Here is a 17142-nt window from a genome sequence, read left to right as displayed (position 1 = left end):
GTTTATATGTTTATTCTTGATCTGTGACATTTATTTGCGAAAACTATAGAAAAGGAAATATTTGATCTTGTGTAACTGCCCCTCTCTCTGAGGATGGAGGACACCTGGAGGAAGAACTGGTGAGAGGAAGAACGTACATCAGTTTTCTTTGACTGCAAAGGTCAGATTATTGAAGCTTTATGCATTTGTAGCAATTTTGTTTGATCCAAACATTCAAACTGACAGTTGACCAGAGTCTGCCTTGTCTGTGTCGTGAGCTCCAAGGCTGTGGATTTATGAGACAAGAGACGGATATAAACTTCACACATGCAGCTCTCCACATGACACCCGTTACTGACCAACATCTGCAATGTCATCAGTTCGTTACCACAATACGAGAAACCTCCGAGGTAAAAAAGAAAAGAAAAGGGAACCACCGCTGGAGACAGCAGTTTACTTTTGTCAACAATGAGAGCACACTGATGACACAGGAATAAAAAGTATCACACTGATGCTGATTTCTCTCCGAAATGGGGTGATTCCTTGACTTATCTTTGATCAACAGAGTAGCTTTGTTCATTAAAGTGCTGGAAAAGTGTTGCGTGCGCAACCTTGGTAGCCGAATACAACTCCCACGGGAAACAATGTATTTCCATCTTCCTCCCTCTTCAAGTAAGTTTGAAATATGCGGACGGCTTTTCTCCAACATTAATGAAGGAAACATGATCTTTTTAGCGTGTGGTTTTTGTTTTGTTGACGGTCCCGAGCTGCATTCACTTATAACACCTTTGTATGCAGACTGAAGGTCGCCTGGTCCAGCCTGAAGAAACCGGTTCTGTGGCGATCAGACTGCGAACTGGACTGAGCTGGACTTCATTGATCATTGACCGCCTGCTGATGTGGTGTCAGGCTGACAACTGTTAATGTTATCACTGTTCTGAGGCCAGTTAAACGGTGACAGAGTATCAGCGGCAACCCTTCAACTCTTCCTCAAACACACGTAACTTTCTGACAAAATGCCTCGGATTATATGATCCTTCAATGTGGCTCTCGCCGTATACACGTTAAAAAAACCAAAAAACAATAATCCTCAAAACCTCATTAAATATCAGAAAAATTCAATGATGAAAGTAGAAAATACTCAACTTTGGTGAAATGTCTTTGATTCATAAAACGTTTAATGAATGCCAGTCTTATATGCTTATTGAAACAAGTAGGTGTTGGTGTAAATAAATATATGTACCATCTCATTGCATTTTTATAAAGTAATTTGGGCAGCAGATGTTTTCACATGATGATCTCACTGTAAACTCATTTAACAGCAGGTTATCGATATAAACCATCCATTTTCTATAAGCTCAATGAATCCAGCAGTGAGATTGTTTTCAACTACAATTGGATCATTACAACTAGTCTTGCTTCTATTTATTTATTTTTTCGTGGGAAAACATTTGCTTACCTGTGTTGTGGTTTTTGTAGCTTTGCTCAAATCGAACCTTCGCTTCAGAAACATTTATTGAATGTGTAGAATGAAAAGAATGAAACACTCCTTAAAGACTCACAGATCTGCAGCGAACTGAACCATGAGGCGAGTTTCACCCCCCCCCCCCCCCCCCCCCTCCAGCTCACAGGTCGCCGGGTAATGGGGCAAGTGCTGTTGACAAACGGGTCAAGAGAGGTATCGTTGACGTAATGTACGGTTTCTTCGGAAACCTGGCGTGTACCGTGTGCCGTGAGAAAGCAACCGAAAAACTAAAAGACGAATTTCTCTCCGTTAAATCCAGCGTAGCCGTCTACGAAGAATTTCCTTCTCACCCCTGCTTAACACACGCTGGATACAAAGGTATGGGGTTTCCGACTCCCATGGTCGCCGCTGAATGGAGGCGTTCGAACATCTCTTAACACTGATGCCTGTAATCGCCTGGAGACGGCACGGCCAGGGTGCTGGGTGGTAGGAAACTAGTGAGAAACACTTTCATGCAGCCAGTGCCGATGCGATCGTGACGCAGCAGAACGGGTCGACCCGTGTTTCGCTGAGAAACTCGCGTCTGAATCGGACGCTACCCTCTCGCAGAAGCTCTGCGTCGTTAAGACAGCAACGCCGAGCCTCCCGCTCAAAGTTGAACGTCCCTCGAGAGGCTGCCCTGTACCAGTCAAGAATCTGTTCCTTCTCACTGGCGATCATGGGATCTACGCTGTAACAATGCGGCCCATGTAGCTCAGATGCTTCGCGGCGAGTCTCATGCAAACAGAGCACCTTACTGCCCGCCCTCAGGAAAATCTGTTTGAAAATGCAAAATGTGTTCATCATTCTTATTTCTGTAAAACACCACAATTCTTTGTCTGAGTAGTTTTTTTAAATTTGTGAATATCACTAAATTTGACCGCTCTTTATATCGTCTTATCCACTGTTGGACAATGGCCCGTGTGTTTTTGTTTTTGTTTTTTTTCCAGAAAACTGTTTCAACCGGGCAAGGTGTCTAGCAGCTTCCTGTGAAAGCGGATCTATAACTGTTATTTCCTTAAGTCTGAGGAACCCACAGACAACGACATCCACACTGACCTCACATTTCCATCTATTCATATTAAGCAGATTGAATCCCATTCAGTTATATCATCTCTACAACATGTATTAGAATGAAGCGTTTAACAACAAGAAACCTCAATAGGCTCAGGATAATCAAACGTATTTCTGATATGTAAACTGAAAATAACTGCATTGCTGGTCCAGCTCGTGAGACAGGACTCTGACACAGGGGTCCGATGGCTATACTGACATTGTCACGTTACGAATGAATGAATGAAACTTTATTTTGAACATACAAAGAAATAAAAAACAATTGATCCCTTATAGATTTTCTTAAATTGAATTATATTTGCAAATGTGATGAGTAAAGGGAGGTTCACTTCCTCTCCCCCATCACTGTTGCTCCAATACGAACTCAGAGCCACGGGGGAAGGAGGATGAGAGGTGGAGTCCTGTAGTCTTGTCTGAAATATATGAGGCTGCAGGGACAGGTGGAGAGGCACACTGACTGTTTTTGTACACAGACAGCTGTAATATTTATCCTTTCTTTTTTCTTTTTTTTACATGTAAGCGGAGTTATTGTGCTTTTTGTAACATGTTTTCCTTTTATTTGTAGTTGTTACTTTTGTTTTCGTTTTTTTTCTTTTCTAAATGAGTCTGTTGTAGTTCATTTGATCAGTTAAACAGTCTTTTTAAGTGTTTTTGTGGTGCTGAAAAGTTTAAAAAGGAAAAAAAAAAGACATGGAGCCAAGTCAGATGTTAGATTATGAGGCGTCCGTGTCGTTCCTGGGGACTTGGGGTCCGTACCAGAAGAAAATGTTTGCCCTTCTCTGTCTCATGGCCGTCCCCGCTGGATGCAACATCCTGTCCGTCATCTTCCTGCTGGCCGCCCCCCAGCACCACTGCCACATCCCTGAACACAGCAACTTGAGCCAGGAGTGGCAGCAGGCCAGCATACCGGTGCAGGTAAGAGCGGGGGGGGGGATAGGACAAAGTGACTCCGATCTGCGTAACATTTAGTTGGTGGCTGGATTATTATTACCTGTGATACAGATGTGGACAATGCAGAAGAGTTTACCATACAACAATGCTCTACCTTGAAGTTTGTGTTTTTCTCACTTGTTGCACTGCCTTCTGTTTCTAGTGTGAAAACAACCTGTGGTCCTATAAACTGTAGCACCATAACAACAAACACCGTCAATGACTTTAAAAAAGAAAAAAAACATTTGGTGTAAACTAAAGCCAGAAATAAAAAAGCGGGACTAAGTCACATCAGGTGGACACAAATGCAATTTTGTGCTGAAACAGTGTGTTCTGGTGCAGCCTGCTCCTGCTGTACAAGTTAGACATATCAATGTGAAATAACTGACACTGTGTTCCTGCCGTCAGGTGGCCGGGCAGTCGGAGAGAAGCAGCTGCAGCCGGTATGAGCTGGACACACTGAGGAACTTGTCTTTCTTTGGAGTAAAACCCAGCCTGGACCAAAACCACTCTGACCTGGGATCAGGTCCAGGGATTATTCTGTCCACGCTCAAACAGGAAGGATGTACAGATGGATGGACCTACAACAAGGAGTACTACCATTCCACTGTTGTCACTGAGGTACTGAGACTGTTAATCAATAACGACTTCATATTCCTTCCTCTTCTCCACCAGGGATGCACCACTGTGATTGTTTTGAGGGTCTCATGCCAAAATTGGGACCACTGACATTAACTATGTATGTGATTCATGGCTCATTGAAATTAACGAACTGTATATAGTTAAACTGTTAATATGCATGTGGGCCTTTGCAGTACTTGCAGTTCACGTGTAGTTCAAAAAAGGTTCAATTGATCATCGTCCACCTCTCCACTGTGAAGTGAATCATTCTTTTTTTTGAAGCTTCCTCTCAGGCCACACAGAATGAGTAGACTGTAGTATCAACATTCATTAACCAACTAAGATGTGAAACTACAAATGGTCTGACTTGCAATTCTCCTATTATGTAACCGACCTGATGTCATGTGTCAACTTAATGGGTTTAAAGGAAAAGACAAAGTTTGAAAAAAAGAGAGACATGTTCATTTGTTAAACCCTAACCGTTCAGAATCACGTCACGAAATACGATGCTCTTCCACTTCCTGTCTATTCCCGCCACAAAATAAGTCACCCTGTTGTTACGTAGTTCGGCCTGGTGTGCAGTGACCAGTGGAAACAGCCTCTGACCTCCCTCGCCTACTTCATTGGGGGATTTGCTGGATGTTTCCTCTCTGGACAGATCTCAGACAGGTGCTTTTCACTCTGTGTGTTGTGAAATTGTGGTGAACAGAGCACATGTTATGTAAACTTATCTGAGTTTAGCAAGAGGATATACAATATACTGAAATATTGAAAATCAATGTTGACATGGTTTCCTACTGAAATGAAAATACAAACACATGATGTAAGCGATCTAGTGGCTGTCAGTTGGATTCAAAGCTTTTGAAGTAAAATAAAGATATTTCTAAGAAACAGTGATGAATAAATTAAAGCAAAGCAGCTGTAAGGGAAAACAAAACTAACTTTGGAGGTGGATGATTGTCTCAAGTACTTGGGGACATCGTGTAATCCACAGTGAAAACAGCTCACAAAGTTAAACATTGTTGCTGTAACCGAGGGCTTCGTGGTCCAGTGGTCAAGACGTAACTTTTTAATGTCAAGTCCTTTATTCATCACAAACAACAATTATACAATTATAATTAAGGTACATGTTCTGCACCAAAACAACAGTTTTTATAGGACATAAGAATAAATAATAACATTTAGAACACACAATAATGGAAATAGAACACTATATAACAATATTAATGACAATAAACAAAATTCTGGCACATGAAAAATAAAAGTTCAATAGATAAATATAGGTAGACCAGTGTTGAATAGTACTGGCATTTTGAGACCTTCCTTCTTCCATGACAGTTCCTGGGTGATTGTGATTTTAGCTGAGGACGCCCATGTGTTTGGATTTACAAAGTGATGGTTAAAAAAGGTCGCTTGCATACACACTGGTGTTGCAGCTGACCACTCCCCTGTGTTTCTGCTGCAGGTTTGGCAGGAAGCCTGCGATGTTTGGCGCCATCGCCATCCTCAGTGTCTTCAGCTGCGCTCTGGCCTTCGCTCCATCCTGGCCCGTCTTCACGGTTCTGTTCTCCCTGCTGGGCATGGGTCAAATCTCCAGCTACATAGTGGCTTTCGTGCTGGGTATGTGGCGTTTACATATTCGGGACAATGGGATCTTTATAATCACCTCTGCTGGCCACATGCTCAAAGATAATGCTGTTGATTTAATTAGAGGCTTGTTGGGAGGACAGAATGAGACTATCCACAACAGAAAGGACGTTGAAAATCATTTCAATCCCTTTCTATTTTGCCACATTGATTCTTTTTTAAAATTCTTTAACCTCTCTTATCTTCACAGGCTCAGAGCTCCTGATCGGAGGGACTCGGATTTTCTACACCAACCTGTGTTTCCCTATTGCTTATGTGTTCGGTATTTTGCTGCTGTGTGGCAGTGCCTACCTGCTCCAGAGCTGGAGGTATCTGGCGCTGGTCATGGCTGCGCCCGGCCTGGCCTGCATCCCCCTCTGGTGGTGAGAACGCCTCACTACACTCTTCACATTCTCCTTGCATTCACTCTTTGGCAGGGGTCAAACTGATTTCAGTTGAGGGGCCACATCCAACCTGATCTGACCTCTGGAGGGCCGAACAAGTCAAACGTAACATGTTAAACTGCAGATATGGACAAATGCAAAGTCTTTCCTTCTTTTGAATTTTTTTGTAACTGCAAGCATTTGCCAGTCTATTCTGAAATTTACATATTAAAGGAAATCAGATATTATTATATTTGCAAAAAAAACCAAACCCTCAGTCACCTGTGTCTGGATATCATATTTTTATTCAGGATTGAAACAATTTGCCATCATCTGGAATTTTTTTTTGAGTTTGCGTGTCTAAAGTATCACTTCACATAAATTGGACACCTTTATTGTGAAAGGTGTTGCATTGCGTGACCTCCACAGATGCATTCATAAATTCTGACCAAGGGGTGGTTTTGAATGTCATTTTTGCCAATCTAGTGTTTTTAGATCAGGCTCTGTCCGTTTTCATTTTTATACTTTAAAAAAAAAAAAGAAAAAATGACATGGCGGGCCGGATTAGATCCTCTGGCGGGCCGCTTCTGGCCCCCGTGCCGCATGTTTGACACCCCTGCTCTATGGCGTCAGACATTGCTCAGCAGCAACTCTTTAGAAAGGATTCCTAACAGTGCTGCACATGTTTGGGATGATATTAAATACTGATTGTACTTATTTATTTTTTGCCGTGACTCACAGGATGGTTCCAGAGTCTCCTCGCTGGCTTGTGTCTCAGGGTCGTCTGCAGGAAGCAGAACTCGTCCTGAGGTCAGCAGCTCGAGAGAACCGAGTGGACACTCCACCTGTTATCTTTGTCTCAGCCAACGTAAGAACCTCTGAACTCCACTGCATTGTACATCACTGTCTGGGTGAAAAGGAACCTCTGACATCAGGCAGTCCACTTGAATATAGAAGAATAATAGAAATGATAAATGCCACCTGCATCAAATATATATAATATAATTTTGTAACTTTGTAATTTTCTATATGTCTGTATTCTATTAAATGTAGTTGATGTCTTGTAACCTTTCCTAAGGTACAATGAATACACGTTATTATAAATAAAAATGGAAAAAAATCGAAGAAACTCGTAAAGAAAATGTGTAAAGGAAACTTGTTCAAAAGTGTCCTATGCTTTGTCTAAACAGGAAATTAAATAAAAAAATAAAAACAGCCAAAATAGCTCAAACAAAACATAACCTAAATTGCTGAAAAGGCTTAAAAATGGTAAAAACATTTCAGACGAGTGAAAAACAGCAACAACCATCGTGAACCACAAAAAAAGGAGAGAAAAAAAATACACAAAACAGCTGAAAAGACTAAATTAAACAATTAAAATCCCTTAAATTTGCTTGTAAAAAAAAAGATGGAACCACTAAACACAGATTCAAAAACATGCAAAAAACTAATAAAATGTTGACTGTTCTAAATTGTACTTAGGGAACTTCAATACAAGAAAAAAAAAACACGATTATTATTGATGTGGTCAAACTTTACACCTTAATAAGCCATGCTGTTGTCATTTTAAATACTAAACATATTTTGTGGCTCTAGACTGATTTTATTTGATAGAACGTGACAAGAATTGCTCTTTTGGTCATAAAGGTAGCAGATCTCTGTCCTTGTAAAACCTCACGAGTGATAAAATGAATGTCCTGATCCTGTCTCTCAGGTTGAAAAAGTTGAACCCCAAGAGTCAGAGTCTCTTGGCTTCCTGGACCTGCTGAAGACCACGAACATCCGGAATATAACGCTCATCCTCTGGATCATGTGGTAACTTCATAGCATTTATACAACACCGGCATCATGTTCCGTAGATTTTTTGTTTCTTTGCAAATTGGAACCTTCCGTATACATTTTGTTTTCCTCAAAGTAAAGCGTCGTCCTCTTATGTCGCTGCAGGTTTTCGGTCACTATCTCTTACTTTGGACTGGCCTTCAATACCTCCAGTCTGTCTGGGAACCCCTACCTCAGCTACTCCCTGCTGACGGCCGTGGAGATCCCAGGGCACGCCGCCAGCTGGCTGGCCGCACGCAAGCTTCCCCGCCGTCTGTCGTTCATCGGCGCGGGCCTGCTGGCGTCCCTGGCGCTGCTCCTCATCCAGGTCACTCTGCACTGTGAGTGAGAGCACAAGATCACATGCATTGTTTCCTCCACAACACACTGTTTTTGTTCACCTCCGCCAACTTCTTCTCCTTCTTTTCTTTTCTTTCTTACTTCACTGCAGCCCAATCAACTGTCACCCTGGCCCTGGTGCTTCTGGGTAAATTCGGTGTTCTTATGGGTACCGGCATTTTGTACATGTACACCGGAGAGCTGGCCCCGACAGGCATCAGGAATACCGCCATGTCATCCTGTGCTACATTTTGCCGGATCGGCTCTGCCGTGTCCCCGTACCTGCTGCAGCTGGGTGAGACCTCCGACACGTTTTCATTCAACCGGTTAATCTTTATGTGAACCCGAGTTGGATTATAACCATCGTCGCTGTTGATCAACATCCCACTGTACCTTTGGTGTGTATTCAGGTTCTACATCAGCTGATCCACTTATGTAAGAATGAAATGACATCGCGAACCGTACAATGATTGCCCTGCTTCTGTCTGCAGCCGTGTTCAGCCAGTTCCTGCCCTGGATCATCGTGGGGGGTCTGTCCCTCCTCAGCGTTGTGGTCTGCCTCGTCCTGCCTGAGACCTTCGGCCGGCCGCTGCCCGACACCATCGAGCAGATTCCACAGGCAGGGTAAGTCTGGCTTCATGGCACCTCCTCCAGGGGGTCGTCACGCTGTCGTAGAGGAGAATTTCAACGGGACTTTTGTTGAGTGTTGGAAAGGGACAGTGTCACCTTGCCGTCTCTTCAGGTACATTACCACACATCCTATTGTATCTATGGGTTTTCTGCGATTTATTTTGAAGTCAAAATATACAGTATTGTGTGACTGCTGCTTCAAAATGGAACCTTGGTCAAAGAAGAACGTCTTTCCTTATGGCAGGTTTATAAAGTAATATTACCGTAGAAAACGTGGCAATATTACCACCTTAAATCTTCTTAAGAAGGCTTTACAGAAAATCGTTACGCATCTAAATGTTAATTTTAACAAAACGGAATTAGATCAAATTCATAAGATTCATCCATGAAGAAGAAAACTTTAAAGAGTTGAGTAGATATTTTTAATTGTCCCTTAACTGATGCAACTTGTCCCACCTGTCTTGCAGCTTCAGGTGGCCATGTGCCTCCAGATGTTCTCCAGAGGATGAGGAGGTGACCGCTAAAGGCCAGAGTATTCCACCTGAAATCATCTGCACAACTCAGCTTTAAGATTCCTGACAGCAACACCAAGGCTTTCAGCAAATGTGGCTTCATGTCATTCCGCCACCACAACAGCGTCTCTGAAATCGGACAACGTGGAAATGCTGCTTGAGGCCACAGAGACACTCTGACTCGTTCATGACAATTGATAAATGGACAATACATTTCAGTTTCACTAAAACATACACAGGAACAAATTATTTGAACATTATGTGAACAGCAATAAGGATTTACTCGGTTTAATTCACATGCTGATTTGAGAAAATAGACGTGGAACGAATGTTGGTGACGAGAATATTTACTTGATTATGAATGGTGCAAACAGCATCAAAAATGTCTATATATAAGATTTGTTAATATCAACCTGTATATTGTTTATACCTTTGGAGTTTTTGGTTTGGTTTGTATCACTACAATGAGGAAATTTGCACTTTGTGTAAATGTTGTATAAAATGTGTTCAATAAAATTGTGTACATGTATTTCTGAGAAAGCTCCAACAATGTTTCATCACTGTCAGACACTTTATTAACAACATGGCTCACGGCCTGCATTAAAAATCATAAAAACCTATGTAGGCAGCATGGGGTTGTTAAATGTTGACGGCGTCTCAGCGAGCACCAAAAGAAGAATGACAAGCCTGCTGAGGTGTTTCTTTATTGTTGATTCACATTGTAACGGACAACACAATGGATCAAATGCTCCTTTAACACCAGGGGACTCGTTCAGGGCTCCACCATGGGGGACGTGAGGGTCTCTCACTTTCCACACTGAAATCTGCTCGTCTCCAACCACCGAAACGACGGAAATCATCTTCTAACTTTGACTGACTATACATTTTTTAAGGTTTTTACAAAGAAGATGACTTTCATATTGAAAAAAAATCCCTAAATATAAATTTTGGAGGTTTTTGCTGTAATTTTTTAATGAACAAGGGATTTTATTTTGAACGGGTTTGGGGCTTTGACTTTGAATGCCAGCTCAACCCTAGCCTAGCTAACAACGCAACATGAATTTCTAAGATTTTGACTGTAATTTTGATAAACAAGGACTTTTACTTTGAAAAATTGGGGGCTTTGATTTGGAAAGCCAGCAAACCCCTAGCCTGGCTAATCACATAATATCCATTTCAAGTCAACATTGTATTTTTTGATAAACAAGCACTTTTATTTAGAAGGAGTTTGGAGCTTTTATTTGGAAAGCCAGGACATGCAGGTTATGTGGTCCCAGGTAATTGACATGGTATTGCGTAATTCTTTATACGAATGATGCCAAGAGATGTCAGTGTGGAAATCCAACACGGCCATACTCTTTTACAGGTCGCCGCCATCTTCTAATCGTGCAAAGCGGAAGCGTGACCGGAAATGATGCATATGAACTGCCGTTCACATAAGCGACATACAGGAAGTGACGTGTTGGACTGCAAACGTAGGGAATTACGTTTACGGAACCGCAGTGGGGGGGAGAGGGGCCGATTACGTCATCTTTTTGCGCGAGTTGTTTACTGTAGTTGATAATTCACTATATTTTGGCAATAGTTAATGATGGACATTATACACATATTTTAGACGACTTTGAGCAACCCCGTCCGCTATTTTTTCGGCCGTCATTTCCGAAGAATGATTATCCAAATGACGGCTGGACCGCTGTCTCAAACTATGAGAAGTGAGTCAAAAACACACACGGATTACTGGAAAGTAATTGTGCGATTTAGTTCAGCACTCAAACAATTCTGTGTAAATGTCTGCAAAGAGCCTGAAGCCGAGATGACAATATTGCATGTTCTGGCTGGGGGCGTGGCCAATATTGTGACGTTCTGGCTGGAGGCGTGGCTAATGTTACGTCGCTTTGTTTTGGGGCGTGGTCTAATTTGCATAGCCTGTTTATTTTTAAAAGGGTCAGAGGCAGATGAAAGGCAATTGTCATTAGCCGTTTCTTGACACGTTAGCTCTGCCTGCCGTCTCATGACCCACCATCGACCCACCGGAGCATTTTTCCTCCAAAAACGATGACAACTCAGATTTTCTGGCTCGACGACCCCCATTTAATGCAGGACATGGGCTCTCTCTCCTTCATACCTGTGTACTAGAACCCCCAGCCTCCTGGATCGGTCCCACAACACGTTCCGTACTGGGGCCGTCAGTACTGGAGCCCAGAGCCCTCTCTGTACTGGGTAAGTGGCATTTAAAATTGTAATAATTACTTGGAAATACAACTTATGACAATTGTGTTAGGTCGGGGCAGAATTTAGACCAGTATTATGAATGTTTAAATGAACATTTCATGCAGTAGGCGACGGATATAGATTCCATCTACCTCTACTCCATCTACAGTATCCCGAATTAGATCCTCTGAGTTAGCATAACAAAATAAAAAACATTTATTTGGTGCACCTCTGATAATAAGTATGGAACTGTGGCCGAGACTTTAGTCCAAAAATACTACGACTGGGAGTGTGTCTATAGTAGTAAAGTACCATGTTTTTGTGAAAGAAATTGAAGCCAAAATCTGCTGCGCTAATTCAAACTTTATAAATCAATGAAACAAAAAAGCCCAAAGTAGACCTTTTCCTTATTGTGAAGAAGAGCGCTGTGACTTCTTCCTCCCGGTGTCCTTCTGTGGACGTTAACAGTGTCTTTCCTCTCTTTCGCGGTCCTCATTTCTGCTCAATCCCGTATTTTGGTTTGTTTGTTTGTTGATGTGCAGGAGGCCGAGCAGGAAATGGAGCAGCGGGCTGAGGAGACCACCACAAGGTCCACTCTCTCGGCGACAGCTCCCGAGTTTGTCCCCGTTGGAGAAACTCGCAGTGATGTAAGAATTTTTTTTTTCTTTTACACATATAGTAGTCATTTCTGTTGTAAATGCTGTTTTTTTAATTTTTTTTTTTTTTACATTTGTATGTCCTTGTCCTTCTTGTGTGTTAGGAATCATTGGACGATGACAGTGACGATGACAGTGATGGTGATGTCAAAACCTCACTCAGCAACATAGTCACGCACTACCTGGGACGCCTCGCTTCCTCGTCCAGCTCCTTTGAGTCCGTTGCTGACGAGATGACGTCCATCCTCGACGTCTTCGTCACCACCGAAGAGTTGCTCGAGGATCTTGTGGAGCTGATCTACAAACAGGTTGGGAGACACTTGCTCCTCATTGAAAGCCTTTTTGGACCACCGTCACAGAAACATGTAACAAGGTATCATAGTTTATTTTTTTAATTCAAAGTATTTCTTTTTTTTTTGGTAATTGCAGTCTACTGGCATTCCAAATTTCTCCACCACTGGAGCCAGGCTGTGTAGCTACCTGTCACGTCACCTGACGATCAGCCCACCCAGCGGGACGTTCCGGCAGCTGCTCCTGAAAAGGTACGTTCAATTTAATATTTAATCTGTGTTTATCTGGAATTCAGAGAAAAGCTTTTGACTGATGACACCCCTCATCAGCATGAAGTGTTTAAATTTAGATTGCTATCTTTTTATTTTTTTGATAAAGGTGCAGACTGGACTATGAAGACAGAGACGCAGCGGTCCGAGGCGACGCAGCCACTCAGACGAGGTTTCATTCTTTCGTCCTCTTCCTCGGAGAGCTTTATTTACATCTGGAGGTAAGAATACACCCGTGTTGCCCCGTGTGTGTGAGGTTCTCTTTTGAAATGCTCGCAGGATTTTTGTCATCACCTTTCACCTCTACAAGAGGCGAGGCTGCATTAGAGTATTGCTTGAAAGACAAAAAAGATGTGTCATTATAATATTTGAGATTGTGTAAAATTTTAAGGGCGTCTAAAACCTTTTTTTCCACCACTGTGAATACATAGTCATTCCCATTACATTTATTCATAATAAAAGGAAAAAGTCACAAAAAGATAACCCACCCATAACAAACTCATGTATTTGATGTTATTTTTAGGTTAAGAGTTGTAGTGGACACCCGGCTCGCGCGGACGTCCTCCTGGCAGGACTAAAGGACTTGCTCGCCAGTCTTTTGTCCAATCCGGTGGATTCTAATGTCATCTGTGCATTAGAACTGCTCAAGGTGCAAAAACTCATTCAAATATGTCTATAAAATGTTTATATGACTGTTGAAGGTGGGGCATGCAGTAAAGTACAATGTGTTTGAAACGACAGAGCCGTCAACCACACATGGACAGGCTCGTCCAGACTTTAGAACAAGTCATGCTGGAGGCTGATTGTAACAGGTGTGTACGTCACTATGGTCGTCTGTGTGGATTGCATGCCGAAGCTCATCATTGATGTTTTATATTGTCTTCACAAGAAGTCAATTTGAGACATGAACATAAAAAAAACATCTTTTGATGATCGTTTATCATCAAAAAGCATCATAATGCATCTCAAAGAGTTGAATTAGATATGAGGATGTTATTTAAAATCGACACTGAAAGTGGTCACACAAATCAGCAGGTTGGTCACAAATTGAATGTGTGGCTTTATTTTCTCCTCAGAGACGTGAGGCGGGCGCTACTGAAAATGCTGCAGTGGCGATTTAGCGACTGGGGCAGGCTCCCTGCTGCTGCAGCTGCTAGCGACACCACGCCCAACAACACGCCCGACAACACGCCCAACACCATGCCCAACAACACACCCAACAACACGCCCAACACCATGCCCAACAACACGCCCAACACCATGCCCAACAACACACCCAACAACACGCCCAACACCATGCCCAACAACACGCCCAACACCATGCCCAACAACACACCCAACAACACGCCCAACACCATGCCCAACAACACGCCCAACACCATGCCCAACAACACGCCCAACAACACGCCCAACACCATGCCCAACAACACACCCAACAACACGCCCAACACCATGCCCAACAACACGCCCAACAACACGCCCAACACCATGCCCAACAACACACCCAACAACACGCCCAACACCATGCCCAACAACACGCCCAACAACACGCCCAACACCATGCCCAACAACACACCCAACAACACGCCCAACACCATGCCCAACAACACACCCAACACCATGCCCAACAACACACCCAACAACACGCCCAACACCATGCCCAACAACACGCCCAACACCACGAGCCACAATGTCCGCGATGACGGCCCTGACGACAGGGTCGACGTCACGCCCAACGAGCCCTATGACACACCCGACAACGGCCCCAACTGCCATATAGTCAGTATCGACTTTGGTTCACTGCCTTTTCTCAACTGAAGTAATTTCCGCCACATATTTCCTGTCCTGGTTTGTGTACCTCGGTCACACTGAGTGTTTCCATTCCAGAATGACGTAATCTTCTATACTGAAGACGGAACGCCATTCAAATCCTCGGACCCTGGTGAGTCCATCTACATTTACTGATTCTGAGCGTAGATGTGTGGAAAGCTTTGTAAAAGAACGGCCACTCGGTAGAGCATATACCTTCGCCAACGCCTCATTTGTTAGCAGAACTGGGCTGGATCACATACATATATTTATATATATATAGGCAGATCAGGTAACGGTGAATGGACAACTAGTTCACATACAACTGCACAGTCACCAAGCAACTACGTCACTTGTAACAGTTGTCTTTAAGGAAAATTAACATGTCCTATAAAACTTGCTCAATGAGGAACAATGTTGATATAACATAGGCCCACTACCTTCTACTACTTTACTCACATAGAAGCCGGTAATTGTAGTGCACAGCTCCAATTGTTTTTTCATTCACAAAAATCACAGTCAAAATCAAACATGTTTACACAAATGTATTCGAGACAAAGGTCCTGGCTTTAGACACTCTTTGTCTTTAGATGCTGTGGTATTTAAATATCTTTATGCTGCTGCTGTGTGTGAAGTTGTTTAATGTTTCCCTCGTTGTGTTTTAACAGATGCCGATGAGAAGCTCAGAGAAATCCTCGAGAGCCAGGATTACTTTCCTGAAATGGACACGGAAAACGAAAAGGAAAAGTAATGTAACCCGTTGGAAAAAGAGAATTAGAAATATTTTATGTTTTAATGTATTTTTTTCATTGAGCATAATCTTCATTTAATCCTTAATTGTAGTCTTTATTTCATTCTGTATTTAATTAATTAATGAATTTTATCACAGAGGTATACTTCTGCTTTAAGAGTGGTTCTGTGAAGGGAAAGGAATCTAATTGGCTCATAGAGTGTAGCTACATTGCTATTGGAGAGACCGGCTCATGTTCCAAGAAAAGTACATCTTGTTTATACAAAAATAAGTCTGCATCATAACTATGGTTCACAGTGTGTTCTTGCCACTTTGAGTGTGTGTGTGTGTCCACACAGCGAAGTGTGTGTCGCTATGTGGTCGTCTCTGTCGCTGTGCTGGGGTTTTGGCTGGGGGATGGACTAGGTTAGTTAGACTGCAGTGATGCGCACACAGAGCGCCACGTGGTAGCAGGACGAGAGCAGAGACGCAGAAGTTGGAGTGAAAAAAAAAAGATAGTCCCTTTAATCTTTCTGAGTCCTACCACACCGACAGGACGACAGATGAAGAAGAGATGGTCCTCTTCGGTCCAATCCAGACGTTCACACGGTTAGCTTGCCATCTCCCTTGCCAGGGAGAGAATCCAGAATCCAGGGTACTCAAAAAACCCAGCCTGTATAGCACAACAGGGCTTAATTAAATCTATTCACTTCTTTTTAACTGTACAGTTTGTATTTTCCAAATATAATCAATGTCAATGCATAAGGTAACTTTTCACTGTTAACTTATTGCAAGATAACTGCTGCATTACAGTGTTAGCATATGAAATGTCAACTTAACTGGTTTTTCTTTTATAATGGACAAAATCATTAAATGACCGATAAACAATCAAAAATCCACAAGTAATTGATCGTAAAACCAGTCACAGTTCCACAGTAATTACTCACACTGGATTAAAGTAAGCAAAATAATGTAATATGAATTTGTTTAAGATGACACTCAGCTTAAAGATGTCTCTTTCCATTCCCACAATGTAACAAGCACATGTACTCTTTTTTCGCACACGCACAGACTTGCACGCACACACGTGCACGCGCACACACGCGGTTTTATCTTTTATCAAATAAAATAAACAACAAGAAAGTAAATAACACTGTGAGCTAATGCTTCGGCTCTGTGGCTAACACACTAAGAGGTTATGCTAACTCGCGCAGCTAACTGCTAACCGCTAACCACCTGCACTTCACAGCACTCACCGGGAAAGAAAGGAATTAACACAGGTAATGTTCCCAGGTCGCTTCTCCATGGTCCACCGGACGCTGAAGCATCGGCTCAACACAGTTCCTCTTTCTCCACAATATCAAGTATTTTCCGACTTCTTTCACTCCAACTTCTGCATCTCTGCTCTCGTCCTGCTACCACGTGGCGCTCTGTGTGCGCATCACTGCACCTCTAACTAACCTGTACTAAGGAGGTAATTAGATTCCTTTCCCTTCACAGAACCACTCTTAAAGCAGAAGTATACCTCTGGGATAAAATAAATAAATAAATAAAATACAGAATGAAATAAAGACTATTAAATGAAAATTATACTCAATGAAAAAAATACATTTAAAAATTTTATATTTCGAATTCTCTTTTTCCAACGGGTTACAGTAAGTACACCAGTGAACATTCAGAGAAAGATGTTGACGCATTGATTCTCTTCTCTTTAGCACACAGTTAAAAAGACAAACATATTAATATGTGTTTTAGTATGA

At 42.4% G+C, this 17142-nt stretch overlaps 1 protein-coding gene across 1 annotated transcript; it reads left to right on the top strand.

The window, feature by feature from the left end:
- Positions 1–3262: 3262 nt before the first annotated feature.
- LOC308131717 (solute carrier family 22 member 4-like) lies at positions 3263–15403 on the top strand (the record flags this gene model as incomplete). The annotated part of the gene is made up of 18 exons (XM_080498547.1): positions 3263–3472; positions 3896–4108; positions 4674–4777; positions 5574–5728; positions 5946–6117; positions 6859–6985; positions 7832–7932; positions 8062–8276; positions 8387–8569; positions 8766–8898; positions 9372–9417; positions 11553–11636; positions 12170–12274; positions 12388–12591; positions 12713–12825; positions 13920–14622; positions 14731–14785; positions 15321–15403. 18 exons carry the CDS (start codon positions 3263–3265, stop codon positions 15401–15403), a joined length of 3006 nt encoding a protein of 1001 aa, XP_080354673.1.
- Positions 15404–17142: the final 1739 nt, after the last annotated feature.

Source organism: Blennius ocellaris (genome assembly GCF_963422515.1).
Source record: "Blennius ocellaris genome assembly, chromosome: 6".
Taxonomy (NCBI): domain Eukaryota; kingdom Metazoa; phylum Chordata; class Actinopteri; order Blenniiformes; family Blenniidae; genus Blennius; species Blennius ocellaris.
The sequence above is the reverse complement of the archived record's forward strand: the minus strand, read 5'-3'. Positions and strand labels throughout refer to the sequence as shown.